At 29.8% G+C, this 21,464-nt stretch overlaps 2 protein-coding genes across 21 annotated transcripts in view; one reads left to right on the top strand and one right to left on the bottom strand.

The window, feature by feature from the left end:
* Window positions 1-7,901, top strand: part of LOC127726060 (platelet-activating factor acetylhydrolase-like) — a 36,094-nt gene extending 28,193 nt beyond the window's left edge. Inside the window, exons 9-11 of one of the 18 annotated variants that reach the window (XR_007993307.1) lie at window positions 844-1,250; window positions 1,353-1,378; window positions 1,431-7,901. Coding sequence is in view for 1 of the 18 variants with exons in the window: in XM_052233400.1 (XP_052089360.1) it covers window positions 844-935 (92 nt within the window). In the remaining 17 variants the exon portion in view is untranslated. Of the gene's footprint in view, window positions 1-843 lie in introns of all 18 variants that reach the window. The other 17 variants (XR_007993298.1, XR_007993296.1, XR_007993302.1 and 14 more) reach the window with 17 other exon arrangements.
* Window positions 7,902-12,808: 4,907 nt separating this feature from the next.
* The window catches only part of LOC127726054 (uncharacterized), a 40,034-nt gene continuing 31,378 nt past the window's right edge, over window positions 12,809-21,464 (bottom strand). For 2 of the 3 annotated variants that reach the window (XM_052233390.1, XM_052233388.1), the window contains one exon: window positions 17,854-21,188. In XM_052233390.1, coding sequence (XP_052089350.1) covers window positions 20,707-21,188 — 482 coding nt within the window. In that variant the 3' untranslated portion in view covers window positions 17,854-20,706. Of the gene's footprint in view, window positions 21,189-21,464 lie in introns of all 3 variants that reach the window. The other variant, XM_052233387.1, reaches the window with a different exon arrangement.

Consider the following 21,464-nt stretch of genomic DNA (forward strand, 5'->3'; position numbering starts at 1 on the left):
GGGGGGGGGGGTTTCCTTTTTTTTATTTAAAATTTTCCATTTTAAATTGGTTATTTCTGATTTATATATAAAAGCAAATATTAATGATATGGTTTGAATAGGTAAATTAAAAATTTTTAAGTTCTTAGACCACTTTCATTCTGTGTAAGAAACCTATGCTGTGTCAAATATTTAATTACAATCCAAATTCAGTGCTGTATCAAGCTTGAATGTTGTGTCCATACTTGCCCCAACTGTTCAGGGTTCAACCTCTGCGGTCGTATCAAGCTGCGCCCCCGCGGAGCATTTTATTGCTAATAGATATAACATTGATGTTTAGATCAATTCGAAATTTCTTTCAAGTGGTTAGTTTCATAAGAAAGGGTAACTGATCTTCGTACCCACATAATTTCCCACGTATATTTAGGTCCAAATGTGGATATCGTGGCACAATCATTGATATGCATCACAAATATATAAAGGAAAACAGAGTTCCCTTTCATTCTTTCATTTTCATTGTATACCTATTTTGGCAAGTATCTCTAATAGCTATGTGGTAATTAAATCAGCGATTTTTCACTACTATTGCAATCTTCCTGTATTGTACATCAAAGTTATGGACCATAAGTCACATAGTTGATTTTATAAAAAATAGATTAAAGAACAACACTTGAAAAAAATCTACATTTTATCTCCTTCTTAAAAAATTATTTTGGCTTAAATATAAGTATTTAAAACATGCCAGTCTTTTATTGCAAATGATATTGCAATTTTAAAATGTTGATACATGTATCTCTATATATTGTGACTTGATTCAGATTAAGAATTACAACTAGATAATTTTTGTATATTTTCTTCTTCTAGGACAAACAGGGGATACATACGATAGTATCATATCTGGTGAAAATGAATATACTGTTTCGGGTCCAATCATTGCACGAGAAAGACCAGCTTGAGGTTTCCAGTACCTGAAAAGGACTAAAGCAAAACCCATAGATAAATCAGGAACTCATGATCTCATTTACTTGGCATTCATTGTTCAATCAATGCACAAGTTACAAAAAGAAATGCAACAAGATCAAGCCATATTTACACTGTTTTTAAATACTATAGTTTGTACATTCCTTTATTTTTTAAATGAATGTAAATTACATGTACTTATTGTCCTACTATCATGAAGGTACTTATTGTCCTACTATCTTGTCCTACTATCATGAAGGTACTTATTGTCCTACTATCATGAAGGTACTTATTGTCCTACTATCATGAAGGTACTTATTGTCCTACTTATCATGAAGGTACTTATTGTCCTACTATCATGAAGGTACTTATTGTCCTACTATCATGAAGGTACTTATCCTACTATCATGAAGGTACTTATTGTCCTACTATCATGAAGGTACTTATTGTCCTACTATCATGAAGGTACTTATAGTCCTACTATCATGAAGATACTTATTGTCCTACTATCATGAAGGTACTTATTGTCTTACTATCATGAAGGTACATGTACATATTGTTCTACCATCTTGAAGGAAGATTAATGTTTGAGGGTATTTCAAACTACTCTTTTGTAACGTCTATCATGAGGGGCCTGATGGGGGGGGGGGTCTCATCACGATTCACGAGTTAACTTTTTTGTTAATTACGATTCACAGAAAAAAAATTTCTCCATGATCACGGATCACGAAAATATAAAAAAAAAAAAATCTGTAGAAAAAAGGATCACGATAGCGAAAATGCGCCGATCACGAAGAACGAAAATAACCCATCAGGCCCCTCTATCATGTCCAACGCTTGAGAATCTCGTGTGAAAAAATACTACAAAAGATCATCACTCATTAATGCACAATTCTGTTTCTTTCTTATTGTTGTATATGTAGCATAGAAAGATGATGATCCCTGTTTTAACAGTGGTAGCTATAAATACAGGTGTGGCAAGCATTCTGATGGTCTAGCTAAAATTTGTGTCACCTTCTTGTTACAGTAATATCCATAGAAAAACGGTTATACTTAAGTCCAAGGGGTATGATTAAAAAAAAAGATAGATTGGAATAAAAATCAACCTGTTTTGTTTAAAGACATTACTTGAGTCCCAAGGACTAAATTTCATGTGAATTTGAATTAAGCAAAAATGTTGAATACATAACTTTTAATAACTTGAGTTGATACATCATACCTGCCAACTTTTCAAAATCTCTGAGGGGGGAGGGATTTTAAGCGCAAGAGGACCTAATGCTTCTCTTATATTGTCATAAGTGTTTTTAATCTACTTCTATCATGTCTTTATTGCTTGAATGAGTATGTAAGTGTTTAAATACCCTTTTAACTCATTTGAGTGCCTGTTTTAAGGTGTACATATATATACTAGAAACTGGATCAATATTGAACTAACCACTATAACGGGAAAATGAGTGAAATAAACTGTGATTTACCCAGGAAAACTAAAACCAACCTCCAACTTTGCTGGTAGAGGACTAATAAAAGTACCTCAGTCATTCAACAGCAAACTTTGCTGGTAGAGGACTAATAAAAGTACCTCAGTCATTCAACAGCAAACTTAGAAAAGACTTGACCCTAATATAAAAACAAGTGATTAAGTGCAGAATTTTTAAGAAGCAATTTGGGAATTGGTAAAATCACTTGTAGCCTTACATTTTAAACCTTAATTTAATAGAAACACATAAAATCATGATGGACGAGTACATATGAATGTTTCTATTATATGATGGATGGCTAACACTTTATTAAAAGGGTTATATTTGTTAAATCCCTATTTGCTTGATTAAAATATACCTTAAAGGAATAGGTAATCACAAATGTTCCGATGTAAAATTTGTCTTAAGAGTTGTTTAGGCCTCACATGCATTCTTCTGTGGAAACCTTTACCAACTGTTACATGGTATTGTTTCACAATCTGCACAGTGAAATAATGAAATTGTTGCTTTTGAGTTTGACTTTTCACAAATCACAATTTGTCTTATTGCTTACAGCTAAAGCTACTTTATTTATTGTGGAAATGACAATTTTATACTTGACAAAAATAATATATGAAGAATATTGGGATATTGTAATGTTTATTTATACATATACTACTGAACATTTGATCAAATGACTATGTGACATAAATGTGTTTAAATGTGCTTTGTTTAATGTGCTTTGTTAAATGTACTAGCAATTTTGTATATGTACATATATATGTTTGCATTTTTTATATATTTTTATTTGCTCAGCAAAAAGTGCAAACTTTTAAAACCATGCCAAGTGTCTTTCATATAATCTGTGATATTTTGTCTTTTGTAATATGGTATATATTTTTTATCTGTACTTACATGGATTTTGTATGTATATGATTAAAGTGCAAACAAAAAAGTTTAGCATAAATGTTATATGTTTAATGTTTCATCAATTTAAGGTCTATCCTCTAGTTGTAGACATGAATGATGTCAACTCTGCCTGGAAAGGTTTGAAGCAAGCTTAGTATATAAAAATTAAAATAATGTACTGTCTCTATGTAAGGTACCCGGTACATGTATATTGAATTGATAAGTGTGATAATTATGTCTGTATGTCTTTGGGCACTCCGTCAGTACTTAACTTAGTCTGTATGTCTTTGGGCACTCCGTCAGTACTTAACTTAGTCTGTATGTCTTTGGGCACTCCGTCAGTACTACTATAATTATGTCTGTATGTCCTTGAGGATGGAATTTGAAAAAAAGGCAGGACAGGAGTTTTCAGTAAAAAAAAAAAGGCAGGATGAGCAACTTTGCAAAAAAAAAGTCAGGATGATAATTTATGTGAAAAAAAGGCAGGATAAACTAATAAAAAAAGGCAGGACCAAGTAGAGTGAAAAATAAAAAGGCAGGACAGTGATTTCAACTAAAAAATAATGCAGGACAAAATTTTTCATCCTAGCCCCTCCCCATAAAAATCAAATGGTAGTCCCTAATTTCATAACTTTTTTTGTGCAATTCTTAATGTGATTGTAGAACAATAGAGGGAATTGTGAGATTAATTATTGTGATTTCAGGCAATGCTGTATACGAACAATACAATCAAAATTTAAAATGCAAGTTTTTATTTTCTCAAAACCATCTTATTGCAGTATTCGCAATTAACATAGCAAAGATTTCCGAATTTTTAATATATATGTTTAAAATATTCTATTTTGTACATGATATTTTATAATAGTAATTAATTATGATTCCTGTTTTGATATATATAATAGAAAAATAGTATTTTTTAACACAATTTTTTTTCAGGTTTAAACTTTTAATGTCTTTTGTTTTTGCTCTCTTACTGTTTCTTAAACTTTTTCACTGGAGTATTTTTATCTTTTATTTTTGTCTTAGAATATTTTTGTTAATCTTATATTAGAGTTAGTATTTCATTCTTTTCCTGAAGTAGTTTTTTCATCCATTTTATTATTGTTTAGGGGTATTTGCTTTACTCTTACACTGGAGTACTTCTCTTGGTCTTGTGTTGGATTATTTATCTTCTTACCAAGAGTGTTTCATTAAATTTCGCATTAGAGTGATTTTTATATTCTTGCCCTGGAGTGGTATCTCTTATTTGTGGCATTTGTCTTACTATCAAATTATAATTTTTTAAATTATATGTAAACCATATCCATCTTGTTGTGAATACTCTCTCAATTAATGGTACATGTTTTCATAATGTTCAATCCAATATTTTTGTCAAAATATATGCTGATTAAATGTTGGTGCTAAATCTTTGTATTGGTTATTTATGAAATGAATTAGAATAAGTTATTTTTGCTATTCACAAAAATATATGAGATATTTTTTGTCTCAAATGCAGTATTGCTGTAGATTTTTTTCCAGACTGCATCTCTTTGTGTTCTATTTTCTGTTATTATATTGAAGTTTCCTTTGCATTCTAAACATTTATATACATAAGTGTCTGTTTAAATAGTTTGACATTATTGAATTTATTTTGAAATTCAGCTGTGTGACATTTAAGTTCTTTAATATGGGTAATAATGACTTTTATTGTTTTGAACCACAAAAATTCATTGAATAACTGTATTTTTTTATTCTGGAAAATTGTTATTTTTGTACAAGTGCCTTTCCATAAAGGGGATTTTTTTCAGGATTATTTTTTAAATGTCTTCACACATATAGTCTCAGATATTTGAATGCATGTTATTTTTTTTTAAAATAACAGATTGAATCATTATCATTTTATACAAACAAAAACTTAGAATAGAAAGTCCCAACACAAAAAATATATATTTAATTATCATCTACATATATTTGATGTCTATAAATATGCACTGCTGTATTCTCACAGTCTTATTTTGTTTATTTATAAAGGAGTTTACCACTCGCATGTTAAACTTTACTTAGATTTCATAACCGCTCAGGTTTTTTCCATGACAAGGCTATAAATTTTTAAAAGTTGTTGTTCAACAAGCCATGTTTTTCTCAATATTTTTTTATGATCTTACATCTCAAATAGACTTAATTTGAAAAAATATTTCAAAATTCAAACTATTTCCGATATAATTTTGAACAGATTAACACTTATTTAATGCAATGCATTACAAATAAAAAATACATAGACAATGTAAAATAATTAGATTTTTCAATTGCTTGTATATTAAAAGCAAGTACACAAACCTATCTGTATTTATCCATAATTTTGTAGTATATTACAATATCTTTTTTTAAAAGATGGCTTTAATGAAAATGTTGTTATTAAAAATGTCAGAACCTTTTAAATGAATTGAAGAAAATATTGTGTCCATTTCATGTCATGTTATAAACTAATTCCATATTCTTACAAAATAATCTAGAATAACTGTATACTTTGTACTAGTTTATATTTTTACACAAGATTTTAAACACTATTTTTATGCAAGACATTTCATTTTGTAAGAATGGGACAGTTGGGAGTAAGTAGAGTCAGTTTAGCAAATCTTGCACAGTATTTGTCTTTGACAAACTTTGATTATAGACATCAATCATTCCCTTATGTTATGATTTTCTGTCTATTTTTACTGGTACTTATTGTAAGATGCTATACTGTTACTATTTCATGATTTTTGTCTAGTCCAGTGCTCTTTGATGCCATATATAATTACCGGTAATACTTTAATACACAATAAAAAGAACTCCTGGCCTTTTAATAACTTTTGTATTTGCTGAATCCTGATTTGATCCTAACATTTTTATATGATTTTAAGAGGTAAATGCTGTTAACTGTAATGTGATTCACATAATAATTATATAAAAGCCTTGACAGAAAATGTGATTCACATTTTATTATATAAAAGCCTTAACAGAAAATGTGATTCACATTTATTATATAAAAGCCTTAACAGAAAATGTGATTCACATTTTATTATATAAAAGCCTTGACTGAAATTGTGATTCACTTAAAAAAAAGCCTTGATCATAAATGTGATTCACTTATAAAAGCCTGGACCAATAATGTGATTCACTTATCAGAGCCTTGACTGGAAATTTGATTCACTTATAAAATTGTAAAAGCTTTGACTGAGATGTGATTCACTTATATAAGCCTCGACTTAAAATTAAATGTATCATGTCAGTGCCTAACCCCTTATAGGAAATCACAAATAGGTCCATTCATGCCTTCAATAAAAACAGATGTAAAATGTGTCACTGTTTATAACTTATGTAGTTGACCAATGCAAAAATAACCATGAAGCTTGCTTCAGTATTACTAACATATTAGCAATCACTCATTTATCATAGAAGGGTAACTTGAAAGATTTATATTTCATTGAACCATTCACTGTTTGTTATTATTTTTTTCTTTGTTTCTTTTACAACTAGAATACTTAACTATTGTTTTGTTACTATGTTTTTTATGTTGCACAATAGAAGTTTGTTTTGTTACTACAAATAACCCATTATGTATGTGTCATATTGTATGACCGTGGAAATAATTTAGAAATCCCTTTATAGATGTAGCTGGTATTTTCCTTTTAAGCACATATTTTGTATAGCTTTGATAAAAATTTATCTTCGTTCCCACTTAGAATTTGATTTTTACCTTGCACAATTATATTTTTACCTTCGCTGTGAAATTATTTTATAGTTCCTAAATCACAAATGGATATGGATTTTAATATATTATATACCCAAACATGGACAGATGTATAAATTAGAGTTCCTGTGGCAACTGTCAGAGAACTGCTGCAGATACAACTTACATTTTTTTCTGCTTAAAAAATCTAAAACTAACACTGTTTGGTAAAATAAACATTCAACAAGATATACTTTTCCGAAAGGGAGACTAATCTTGTAAATTAAAGAAATTGACAACAACATTTGAAAGTAAGGAATACAATATTTCCATGGTACAACATTTAAATTATAATAGTGCTTGCAATCACATTGCAGGATTAGTAATTTACCTGTTTGGTTTAAAGTAAATGGGACTGTTATTGTCTGTGAATGAGAAACTCATTAGTTTCTCATTGACATAATAATTTCTATCTACAGGGATATATACAGCATTTATTCACATTAGATGTAATATTAGATTTGAACAAAATCAAACACAGTAAAAGATTATATTAAAGTCAAGCTTTATTTAGTTATGTAGATAATTTTGTATACAGAAAGTGAAATAGTTGAAAAATTGAGATTATTTCTAAGTTTGTACAACCAAATATCATAGCTATAACGGTTTAAAAATTGGAAAGTTTTATTTTAATTATTTTATTGTTTATCTGCCAACCAATTAATTGTTTAAGTTTAATTTGAATTAGTGACTATAACATCATCACACTATGATTGGCAAACATGACTGTGAGGTTACAATTGGTTATGTTATTATTAATCAGTTGTAGCCAATTGTGAGCATTGCATTGTGCACACCAAGATTTTTAACTATTTTTGCAATAAAATTAAATGAAACTGTTAGAAGTGTCTTCATTATTAATTATAACACTAGTAACACTTTCACACGAAAGGATGGATATGTATGTACTGTGGATGGTGGTTAGCATTAAACCAAAAGAAACAATTGTTAGAAAACACTTATTATCTATACTCAAAAGCTAAACCTCCAGCTAGAACACCAATGTGAATTTTCAGACAGCCCATTAAATGTGATAGACACTAGATGTTACTCTTTTCATGTAATGCAACTTTGTGATATACATGTAGGGGGCAGGGCCTCAAAATAGTCGTCAAACAGATATGTACTGATAGAAATGCAACTTCACACAAAATATCATTGATCTATCACAAGTAGATCCTATCAAACTAACTCAAGCAGAAAACTTAACATTGAAAATTGCTTATTAATTCAAAGTCACTGGACCATGGCCTCAGAATATTCATCAAACAAATATGTACTGATAGTAATGCAACTTCACACAAAATATCATTGATCTATCACAAGTAGATGCTATCAAACTAACTAAAGCAGTAAACTTTAAAAAAAAAAATGGAAAATTGCTTATTAATTCAAAGTCACTGGACCATGACTTAGGGGGCAGGGCCTAAAAATAGTCATCAAACTGATATGTACGGATAGTAATGCAACTTTATATTAAATATCAATGATCTATCACAAGTAGTTCCTATCAAACTAACTTAAGCAGAAAACTTAACATTGAAAATTGATATTTAATTAAAAGTTGCTGGACCATGACTTAGGGGACAGGGCCTTGAAATAGTCATCAAACTGATATGTAATGATAGTAATGCAACTTTATATTAAATATCAATGATCTATCACAAGTAGTTCCTATCAAACTACTGTGGATTCATTATTATTCGTTGGATACCAATTTTCGTGTATTTCGTGGATATAGAGGACCCGTGAATTTAAATGTTCAACGAATGAAGAATTTTCCTTTGGAATATATACAGAATTTGTCAAACCGAAGAAATCAAATATCAATGAAAATGCAGATATTCCTCAACCCACGAAAAGTGACACACCGAACACCACCGCACACTGCCGATCACCACCAAACACATTAAAATACCGTCTAAAACACCTAAATATATTGTTTTCATCTTTATGTATATATTTTACTTACCTTCTGAATGAGGATGAATATGTTTATACATATATATATACATAAATTAATAAGAAATGATAACAAGAGAACCAAAAAGGATAGTCTTGCAGGGCTGTTGTCAGAACAGTACACTTTTAAGTCATCATTTTTTTAAATATAATCAATGTTTAACTTATTTGAACAATTTATTTCTAATAATTGAAAAGTAAAGAACTTAAGATAATATACAATGAAATATAATGTAAATCTTGAAAAAATATTGCTGGATCCGGAAGCGTTTTTTTTTTTAATTTTGATTCTCAACTTTTAACATCACTAATGCACATAAAAATGTGAAAACATGAGAATATGATTAATTTTTGTCGAGCCTTCGACTTTAGTCGAAAAAGCGAGACATAGCGATCCTACATTCCGTCGGCGGCGTCGTCGTTGTCGTCGGCGTCCACAAATATTCACTCTGTGGTTAAAGTTTTTGAAATTTTAATAACTTTCTTAAACTATCCTGGATTTCTACCAAACTTGGACAGAAGCTTGTTTATGATCTTAAGATAGTATCCAGAAGTAAATTTTGTAAAAATAAAATTCAATTTTTGTCAGTATTTTACTTATAAATGGACTTAGTTTTTCTGCCGGGAAATATTACATTCACTCTGTGGTTAAAGTTTTTAAAATTTTAATAACTTTCTTAAACTATCCTGGGTTTGTACCAAACTTGGACAGAAGCTTGTTTATGATCATAAGATAGTATCTAGAAGTAAATTTTGTAAAAAAAGTATATCCATTTTTTCCTTATTTTACTTTTAAATGGACTTAGATTTTCTGCCAGGAAACAACATATTTACTCTGGGGTTAAAGTTTTTAAAATTTCAATAACTTTCTTATACTATTTTGGATTTGTACCAAACTTGGACAGAAGCTTGCTTATGATCAAATGCTAGTATCTAGAAGGAAATTTTGTAAAAAAATAAATCCATTTTTTCCGTATTTTACTTTTAAATGGACTTAGATTTTCTGCCAGGAAACAACATATTCACTCTGTGGTTAAAGTTTTTAAAATTTTAATAACTTTCTTATACTATTTTGGATTTGAACCAAACTTGGACAGAAGCTTGTTTATGATCAAATGCTAGTATCTAGAAGGAAATTTTGTTTTCTTCCAGTTAACATTACATTCAGTCTGCAGTTAAAGATTTTAAACATTTATTAGATTCATAAACTCTCCTGGATTTTTACCAAACTTGGACAGAAGCTTCTTACAATCAGAAGATAGTATCAAGAGGAATATTTTTATTGATTTACTACCTTATTTTCGTTGAGCCTGCGATTAACAGAAAAGTAGGCGAGACACTGGGTTCCGCGGAACCCTTACGAATTTTTACTTAATTTAATCGATTTTATTGTTTCATTGTGTAACATTACTGTTTTTTTTAGGGTCGATTACTGTCCGCAGGTAACCAGTAGAATTTGAAACAAAATAAACAAAAGTGGATGCCCTTATGATATATTTAGTTATCATAATTAGTCAGTGGCGGATCCAGGGGGGGGGGGGGGGGGGGGGGGTCCTGGGGTTGGAACCGCCCCCCTTTTTATTGATGATTACTGCATTTGAATGGGAACATATAGTTGGAACCCCCCATTTATCCTGGGTTGGGAACCCCCCTTTTAAAAATGGCTGGATCCACCCCTGTAATTAGTTATGAACCTAACTTTACTGTAAACATTCAATGTGTATAATGATAACATGGTATCACCTCTCCAGAAATAAGTAGAAATCAAAATTGTTTTCATATGTCAATTTCGTTTTTGAAGATCATTATTCTGAAAGTGGACAGGTCAAATCTCCCACTTTGTATGGAAAATCTATAAAATTATTGTCAAGATATTCTATATCAACTGGTCTCCTTTTATTAATACTTGTTTCTTAATATTGAGTTTCCTAGCGATCTGATATGTTGGTTTTCAAATCCTTTAGATGTTGACTGTAAGAAACAAACATTACATCTTTTAAGTGCAAAATGTGACCGCAAATTACAGACTTTATGGCAAATCACCCAATAGAAAACTTTTCTCAGCATTAAATATTCACTTGAAGGTTTGAAACGTTGACACTTGCCTAATTTCTTCAGATTGATGTACTTTTGTCTAACTTGTGGTTGTTAAATTTTTAAATGAAAACCATATCTTGGTTTTTTAACTGAAAATGAAGTAACTAGAGGCTAATGTTCTTCTACAAATCTCACCTGAAATCTATGCAAGCTATTTATCATGTTATGTGTTATTTTTTTTTTAAATAACTTTTTCCTTTTCTTTATATTATTTTACACCTAGTATTTTTTCAAAGATAATCCAGTCTAATATAAATATCATTATGTTTTGGCTTTGTGATACCTTCTATGATAGAATACTAAGAAAACAAATGACAAAAGGAACCATGTCGGTATGTGTTTTGCACCCAATAAAGCACTCTACAGTTTTTTCAAATGACCTTGATGAAAAAGTGAACTGAATATGTATTAAGCTGCACCTGGATAACAAAAATGCTGGAAGTAGAATTTAATTAAAATATAATTGAGTGTCTTTTTAATACTGAATTCTAATGCAACATTGTTTGTAACATTCATTTTCATTGGATAACGTCACCAATTTTCATGGCATCAATTCAGAATTGATGCTATGAAAACTTACGCACAAGTGCAGACGATGTATGACAGATTTTAAATGTATGATTTTACATTGTTTTCTGTCATTTTCATTAGAATGGAGTTAACAATATTGTATGCTAAGCTCTGACGGCATCAATTGGTTATTTGATGGTCGCAAATACCCGTTTACTAGTTCGCCAATACACTTAATTTGCGACCATCAAATCACCAATTGATGCCGTCAGAGCTTAAAATACAATACAGTTATCTCCTAATTAACATGAAGGCTGAAAATAATAACAACCTAAGGTTAGGGGGAGATGTTAGTGCTAGCAAACTAGTTTAACCCTTCCACATTATGTATGTGCCTGTCCCAAGTCAGGAGTCTGTAATTCAGTGGTTGTCATTTGTTGCTGTGTATCATATTTGTTTTTTACATAAATCAGGCTGTTCATTATCGCATTTATCATTTCAGGGCCTTTAATAGCTGATTATGCGGTATGGGTTTTTCTCATTGTTGAAGGTCGTACGGTGACCTATAGTTGTTAACTTCTATGTTATTTGGTCTCTGGTGGAGAGTTGTCTCATTGGCAATTATACCACATCTTCTTATTTTTATAATATTAACCTTACGCTACATAAAAAGTCCAAAACTTTATGGTGATCATCCTCAGTTAGCAATGATATATGCAAAAATTAAAAGTCAAAGGTATACCCTTTTCAAAACGATTATTGGGCAGGCGTTTTTAAAAAGGATGCAATAGAAGTCAGAAATGAGATCTTATATGTACCATGCTGTAACTATAAATTCCTAGAGTTGCCTCCCTTTATATGACTTATTAATAAAAAAAAACACAAAAAGATAACAATAGGTAAACATACAGGCTCTAACAATACAATATGACAAGATATAAATTGCACCGAGTTGTACTAATATTCAAGGATATGTATCTGCTTTCTATTAGAATTAAAATAGTTTATGGAATCCTGTTTTACCTTCGCTAGGTCTAAAATAGCATGTTTTACCACTCGCTGACTCACTCTGTTAAACTCCACTTGGTATAATGTTTTCATGAAATTACAGCCTATTCTTTGTCAAATGTCCAATAAACACAGGGTAATTATTTCTATCATTAAGTCAAAAAACAAAGTCATGTACTATCAAAATTTGTGTTTTATTCAGTTTTATTCCTGGATTACATCAATTAAAGACTGATAACAATAATGATATTCTCAATAATATCAATCTATTCTTATGAATGAAATTCTGATTAATGGAAAATGAACATAATTGTATAAATAGGAACTTATTGATATGTAAAGCTAAAACACTAAAAAGACTGTCTACAAACATTGTATTGCAATAGATCTATCAATACACCTTGGAAATCCAAAACAACTTGCCTCACATCATCAGGAATAGGTCAAGAACTTTTTTTTCAAATACAAAATGTGAACTCTATTTAAAAAAAACAACAAAAAATAAAAAAAACAAAAATACAAATTCATAAATTCCAATATAACTATTAAGTTTTACAATGCCAAATGAAGCTAAACCATTGAAGAACTTTGAACTGTTTATAATATTTATGAAATAAATCCTATTGGACCAAATGACTGTGGTGGGTGTCACTCTTCAGTACCTGTCAACAGCTAATTGTACAGGACATTTGGAGTTATCTCCCATTATAAAACGTAATATTTAACAAAATATGTATATATACATTATGTACATACATATAATTATTTTTTAAAAGCATTAAAAACTATTTTTTTGACCATAACATCTGGTTACCAAAGCTATGAGATGTATACAGACATAATCAGAGAGACTTTCTTTTTTTACTTGAAATGAAAACTTAAAAAACTAAGATAAGTTACATTCTTATAAAATGATTTATTTAATGGTTGGTCAGCTAACGAAAAAAAACAAACAACCCAAATCAACAAAATAATTTCAATAAAAAACAACTATGAATTCATTTTCAATGAACATTTATAAATACAATACTAAAACTACAAATAAATAAATAAAACTACCATGTCTGGTTAAAATTGAAACCAAACATTAATTAATTACAGATGCATTAAGTTTGTCACAACATTAACTCTAGATACAATTCTATCTATTTCTTACTTAAAGCAATACATATGTGTAGATGCTGGTTATTGCACTTTACATTCATCCATGGCAACTCTAAAGTAGGTATTTAAATTATCAATAATCACTAGCCATAGGTTCAACTTTATGAAAAACTTGACAACACAGATCAGAACAAAGAACTTATTTTGTATCAGAAACAAAATAAACCATGCTAAAATTGAATCATTGCAAAGTGTTAATATATCCGTATTTATCCGTAAAAAACAAAGTGTTATATATCCAAGATATAAATTTTTTACTTGACCATGGAAAGTAGTAAATCTAATTCTACTATATAAAAATTTGGATTTTTGTTAATCAATGTTTTATGGTTGCAGCATTACCTTTGAACTGTCATCTTCCCATCTCACTAAATGACAAAAAAAAAACGGTTTGTTCTTAGTGGAGGCCATTTCATTTATAATGTTATTTTTAAGTTGCACAAATTGAAAACTTGATAATTTCTACAATCCAGTTTAGACAAAACTGACAGATCTATAATTAACTACTTTGATACAAATCATAAATATGATAATATTTAATTCTTAGCTTATCAACAAAATTTGATTTATTTCATATTCTGACTTTTCTGGCCATTTTTTTACTGAGTCAATTAAATTGATTTTTTGGCCAAAAATTTGGATCTTATACAACTTTCAAACAAAATCACTAGGTACTATCTCAAGCAACTAGTAATAGCTGAGTGTTTTAGGCTAGTTGAAAATTTGCTGCTATAAAATAGGGAAGATCAAATGATGCCAAGTGTCCCATTAAAAAAATACTTGGATCTCCAGGAAGGCACTTAAAAGTAGCCATATATAACAAAATTCTAATAGATTCTTTTCTGGACATGATTTTAGTTTGTTGCTTCGGTTGGAATGCATTTTTCAATAAAACAGCTTTTTTTGTAGAAGATAGCATAAATGCTGCATGATTTCCTGATGATTTTTTGTAGTCGCAGAGAACTGTAGTTGTCCAGTATTTTAATCTTCACTACTAATGATTCATGGAAATGTACATTAATATTATCTTTAATTAAATTTCCGTAATAGGTTTTCATTTTGATAAGTAATCTTAGGGATTCATGAAGATTTCAATAAAATGTCCATATAAATGGTATAAAAAATACTTTATGGTGCCTTACTCAATACAAATAAAAGGTCATTATAAAATGCCAATATTTCAGGTTATTTTTAGAAATAATTCTGATTTTTTTTATATTAGATGCAAAACATGCTTAAGAATTAGTATCACACAAATCAAAACTGGCATTTTAAATTTTAATTGTCAATAGTCTTACATTTTTGTTCACTGAACAGTTCCAACAATAAATACAAGCAGTAATTTCAAAATTTACTATAACAGAGAATTACATACTTTTAAGTCTTAAGATTTACAATTGTAGACCTTATGACATATTCAAAAATATTGTGCAAAATAAACTTATATTATATAAATGTTGGTATAAACAGTTTGTAGAACTGGACATAGTACAGACTAATCATTGTCACATTTTGTAGAATATGATTTATTTGTTGAACATATTGTTTTTAATAAAAACTACCATGTCATAAATACAAATAAATCGTTCTTATAACCATTTAAGAATTGTTTAAACCACCGGTGATGTCAATAAAAATTCATTGCAATTCATTTTATCATACAATAAAATGCTCCGCAGGGCGCAGCTTGATACGACCGCAGAGGTCGAACCCTGAACAGTTGGGGCAAGTATGGACACAACATTCAAGCTTGATACAGCTCTGAATTTGGATTGTGATTAAATATTTGACACAGCATAGGTTTCTGACACAGAATGAATGTGGTCTAAGAACTTAAAAATTTTAAATTGGACATTCACCTATTATGGTCCAATATCCAAAATCTAAATACATGGTTAGATTCAGCATATCAAAGAACCCCAAGAATTCAATTTTTGATGAAATCAAACAAAGTTTAATTTTGGACCCTTCTGACCTCAATGTGGACAAAGTTGATAACGGGGCCCAAAAATCAAAAATCTAAATACATGGTTAAATTCAGCATATCAAAGAACCCCATATATTCAATTTTTGTTGAAATCAAACAAAGTTTAATTTTGGACCCCGATTTGGACCAACTTGAAAACTGGGCCCATAATCAAAAATCTAAATACATGTTTAGATTCAGCATATCAAAGAACCCTAAAAATTCAATTTTTGTTAAAATCAAACTAAGTTTAATTTTGGACCCTTTGGACCTTAATGTAGACCAATTTGAAAACGGAACCAAAAATTAAGAATCTAAATACACGGTTTGATTCGGCATATCAAAGAACCCCAATAATTCAATTTTTGATGAAATCAAACAAAGTTAAATTTTGGACCCTTTGGACCTCAATGTGGACCAATTTAAAAACGGGGCCCAAAATCCAAAAATTTAATACACGGTTAGATTCAGCATATTAAAGAACCCCAAGAATTCAAGAATAAAAACCCATTGAAATTGATCAAGAAATAAGCAATTTATACGAAGTATCTTCTTTTGCATAATACTGTGCAATTGAATATTTCTTGCTATTGCGCAATACTGTACAATTGACAATTTCTTGCTATTGCGCAATATTGTGCTATTGGATATTTCTTGCTATTGCGCAATACTGTGCAATTGAAGATTTCTTGCTATTGCGCAATACTGTGCAATTGAAGATTTCTTGCTATTGTGCAATACTGTGCAATTGAAAATTTCTTGCTATTGCACAATACTTATTATATAATAATTTACACATCCTGTTTGGTGTGTATCTCCTACCATATCATTATTATTTGCTTTTAAATATTAATCAGAAATAACCAACTTAAAATGGAAAATTTTAAAAGAAAAAAAAAGGAAAAAAAGAAAAAAAAAGTAAAAAAAAATCCCCCCCCCAAAATTTTTTGAACCCCCTTATGATTCATCACCCCCAAACTCAATCCCAGCCTTCCCTTTGTGGTATGGTACCTTGCAGTACAATTTCAGAGAGATCCATACACTTGAACACAAGTTATTGTCTGGAAACTAGAAAAATGCTTATTTTTGGCCCCTTTTTGGCCCCCAATTCCTAAAATTGGAGGCAATTACCCCCAAACTCAATTCCAGCTTTCCCTTTGTGATATGGAACCTTGTAGTACAATTTCAGAAATATCCAAACACTTACACACAAGTTATTGTCATGAAACTAGAAAAATGCTTGTTTTTTGGCCCTTTTTTGGCCCCTAATTCCTTAAATTTTGAGGCAATTACCCCCAAAATCAATTACAGCCTTTCCTTTGTGATATGGAACCTTGTGGTACAATGTCAGAGAGATCCATACACTTACACACAAGTTATTGTCTGGAAGTTACAAAAATGCTTATTTTTGGCCCCTTTTTGGCCCTTAATTCCTTAACTGATGGTACCATAACCCCCAAAATCAATCCCAACCTTCCTTTCGTGGTATTGAACCTTATGGTAAAATTTCATGGAGATCCATTCACTTTAACTAAAGTTAGAGTGCGAAAACCAATGTGTCTTCGGACGACGCCGGACGACGCCAGACGACGACGACGACGACAACGACGACGACGACGCCAACGTCATACCAATATACGACCAAAAAATTTTTAATTTTTGCGGTCGTATAAAAACTATAGGTTGAGAATATCACGGACTTTATAACGATCAAAAAAGTGTGGCATGACAAAAAATATTATTCCTCCATAACTTTGCTGTTGTTGAAGGCTGTAAGGTGACCTATAGTTGCTAACCTTCTACGTCATTATGTGTCTGGTGGAGAGTTGTCCCATTAGCAATCATACCACATCCTCTTTATTTGTACTGACAAAATATTTCCTTATGACTTGTAACTATTGAATCTACATCATTACACACTCTAAACAATGACAAAAGACTGCTCCAACCAGTGGTAGTTGAAACCAGTTAGGAGTAAATTAAAGTCCAACATTACAAATACAAGTTCATCAGTTAATCCAATGCTCACAACATTCAGTCATTGCAAAAGTTGCAATAGATGTCTAAAATAAATGAAAGCAATATTATCAAATTGGGCTAAAACTGTCCAAGGTCAGTATTTATTGAATAGACTTTGTACATGTATACCAAATCTTAAAATATTTACATTCAAAATGAATAGTTGAATTATCTCCCCTATATGATTTAACAACCAATACTTTTTTCAGTTAGCAAGAAATTCATTTTTATCATGTTATTACAGTATTAAAATCATAACCACACTATCATAATAAATAAGGAAAGATTAATTGATTGTATTTCCCATGAAACTATCAAAATTTTTAAAGTATTAAAAAAAAGGAAAGAGAAAATTGTTATGTCTCACAGAAAAAGTACAGCCTGTGATGTTTCAAATATTTGTCAATGAGAAGATGTTATTCAAATATAAAAATAAAAGATTTTAAAGTAAATCAAAGAATCCCATAGAAAAAAATTAATGCATAAAAAATTACCAAAAAAAAATATATTACATTTGTAAAAGACTTATAAAACAAAAAACAACTTATTATGCAAAAAACTAAAATCATTGAAAATATTGATGTAAAAAATACAGAAGATGCAACCAGGATATGAAATACACTGTGAACATTGGTCATCAAAAATATAAAAAAAAAATTGAAATGCAGTATTTCATTTGTGCCACAAGGTTATATTTCAGTTGTGCCAAAAGTAAATACTTATTTTGAGCCATTTTTTGGGTATAAATATAAATGAAGATTAGAGATTTAATGTAATCAGTGTCCCAAATATCTTATAGTTTTTATATACATAGCATCCCCCTGGGTATTTAAATGAGTTCATGTCCATTTGTCATACAAAACTGAAAGTCACTTATAAATTTGTTGGCATGTAAGAGGAGACAAGATGAACATAATTCAATCTGAGACAAACAGAGAAATATATCCTTAATCTGGTATGATCACACATACATTGTATTGAAGAATGGAGACAAGTCTTATAAATGTAAGAAAAAAAACAACTTACAAAGTAAAATAATAAAATGAACACAACCATGTTGTACAGCAGGAAACATAATCTCAGCTATGAAAAAAAAAGAGTTTGAAAAGCATCTTGTAAAATTTCTGAAAACCGATTATTCTTTACCTGTACAATTGGCACAAACGAAATATGGTTTGTGGCACAAAACTTTTTGGGGGCACATATGAAATGCCAAATGACACAAAGCTACATCCAATTCAAAATGTTAGATAAGTCATATTTTTAAAATTTTAACATGATTTATTTATTTTTTTCTATGTTTTAAATACAATGATTAAACAAGTAAATATATTCTCCCATACTACACTTTTACTACATTTTTGCAAAATTCTACTTTTTAAATGAAGTAGATTGGATGTCCAAATTTTCTTTACATTCTGGTTTTTTTTTCTTCTAAATTTTAAAGTACTTTATTTAATTACCATATAGACAGTCTGATCATTTTGTGTAGATACCAACAAAATAAATATCGATTTTGAAAGAGCAATTCCATTCCTGAATAAGTTTTAAGGGTAAAGAAGCACTATTTTAAATAAACATAACTTCTCAAGATATTTTTTTTTTTGAATTCTACATTATTTTTAAGCTAAATTATCATTTAAACTACCATCCATCAAATTATAATTTAAGTTTTTCAAAACACCCCTAACTACATCAAATTATCAAACAGACCCAATCAATTTAAACCTGCAGTTTCTATACTTCCTAAACAATTTTGTTCTTAAATAAAAATGAAATAAACATATTCCCACAGGACTTAAACAACATTTTACCATAGTCTGAATAGCCTATGTAATTTTAAATAAATAGATGATGCAATGACATTGAAAAATAACAACAAATATCACAAGTAACAACCAATGTTACACATGTTATAAGTGAATATGACAGTTAGAAAAACTTAAATATCTGTATTCAAAATCAAATTTTCACAGATAACACTTAACCTTGTAAGTCTAAATGGATTTTGATCTACTGTACTAATATTCTGAAGGAACCAAATATTTTCAGTTATAACTTTTATGCAATGTTTAAAAAAAAGGTGATTTGATCATTTTCAATGTCCACCTAAGACCACAGGACAAGGGTGTTAAGAATTGCATAACAAAAAGGATTGTTGAACATAAAGCCTTTGCATTTATGCACAAAAAATAACTCCATTCTCTCATATATATATATATATACCTAACAGGGTCATTTATTAAAAATCTAGAAGATCCCAGGACTTGTTTCTTTCCAATAGAAATATAAAAATATCTGATTCAGAGACTTTTTAAATTTTACAGTCAACCTTGAAGTTCTGTCTAAATGATATAACTCAAATCTTAAGCATAAATTGTCAACACTACCAACTATTAAAAAAAGAAGTATATAAACAAAAATTACTTTTTAAAATTCAAGGAAAAATTAAATAATAAATTTTCAACCTTTATAAATACAAAACCATATTGCTTATACTGCACAGCAAAATATTATCTAATGTATAACAAAAAAAAAATCCCAATTTATGGCAAACAGTCCACTGTCACTTCAAATAACAAAGTTGTCCTCTGGAGAGAAAGAAGTTATGATCATTGTGAATGGAATGTTACACTATAAGAGGGTTATCATACAAAGTTTATTAACTACCCAGCAACTTGATTTAACATAACCTATTTCAAAGAAGTATAATATTCTTCAAGAAAACAAATTTGTCAGTTTTTTTTAATATCCTTATACTTTACCGAAAATACTTAAATATACAAACACATTGTTCAACAACAAAATAAATATAAATGTTAAATGTGAAAACCAAATATTTACTCAAACAACCATAAATTTCTTTATAATATACTAGTTTTTGTTAAATGTTAAATTGATTATATTTTTTAAAATAAATACAATTAATTATTTTCTGCATCAGATCTTCTTTTCCATACATCATCAGGTTTGGGATTTTTTTTCAATTGTTTCTTTTGCTCCTTAACATCATCAATGTCTTCATACATATGACTCCTCAGAACTCTTTTTTTCACGTTGTCTGCTTCACTTGCAGGCTTGACTTCCTCATAAAAGTGGTCCCTAATTAACTTGGTTCCATTTTGTTTTGTCACAATACTAAAAGGTCTTCTTGATTCTGCCTCTTGAACACTTTCATAATTAGGATCTGATGAAGCTGCCATGTCAGAAATACAGTCTCTCACAGTCTGGTAATTAGGATCAAGAGTTATGGTCTCCTGGTTAGACAAGGTTCTTCTGTGATTAGAGTTACTCTCCATTTCTACAGGTGAGCCAGCTCCATTTGGTAGTCTTCCATCAGCTGATTTGGTCATAATGTGTAAACTGTCCAGAGATGGAGGTGCAGGAACATTATGAGAGCGTCCTCCTAAAAAATATTAGTTGAGATTATGAAAGAACTAAAGATACACATAATGATCATTATCCAAGATAAAAACAGTTCTGGTCAGTGTTTATAAATCAGTCAATGAAATTTCGAAGACCTGTTTTGAAGTTCCTGAGAAAATTGCAACGAAAATTTCATATATTGCCACATTATGTGTAAGAATATATAAGTATTTGGTAAACGGGAATTTGTTGAGTCCTGATTCTGAAAATGTATCACACAGTAAAACATGCTCACATGAAGCTTGATTTCAAATTT

This window comes from Mytilus californianus, unplaced genomic scaffold (assembly GCF_021869535.1).
Source record: "Mytilus californianus isolate M0D057914Y unplaced genomic scaffold, xbMytCali1.0.p SCAF_16, whole genome shotgun sequence".
NCBI lineage: Eukaryota > Metazoa > Mollusca > Bivalvia > Mytilida > Mytilidae > Mytilus > Mytilus californianus.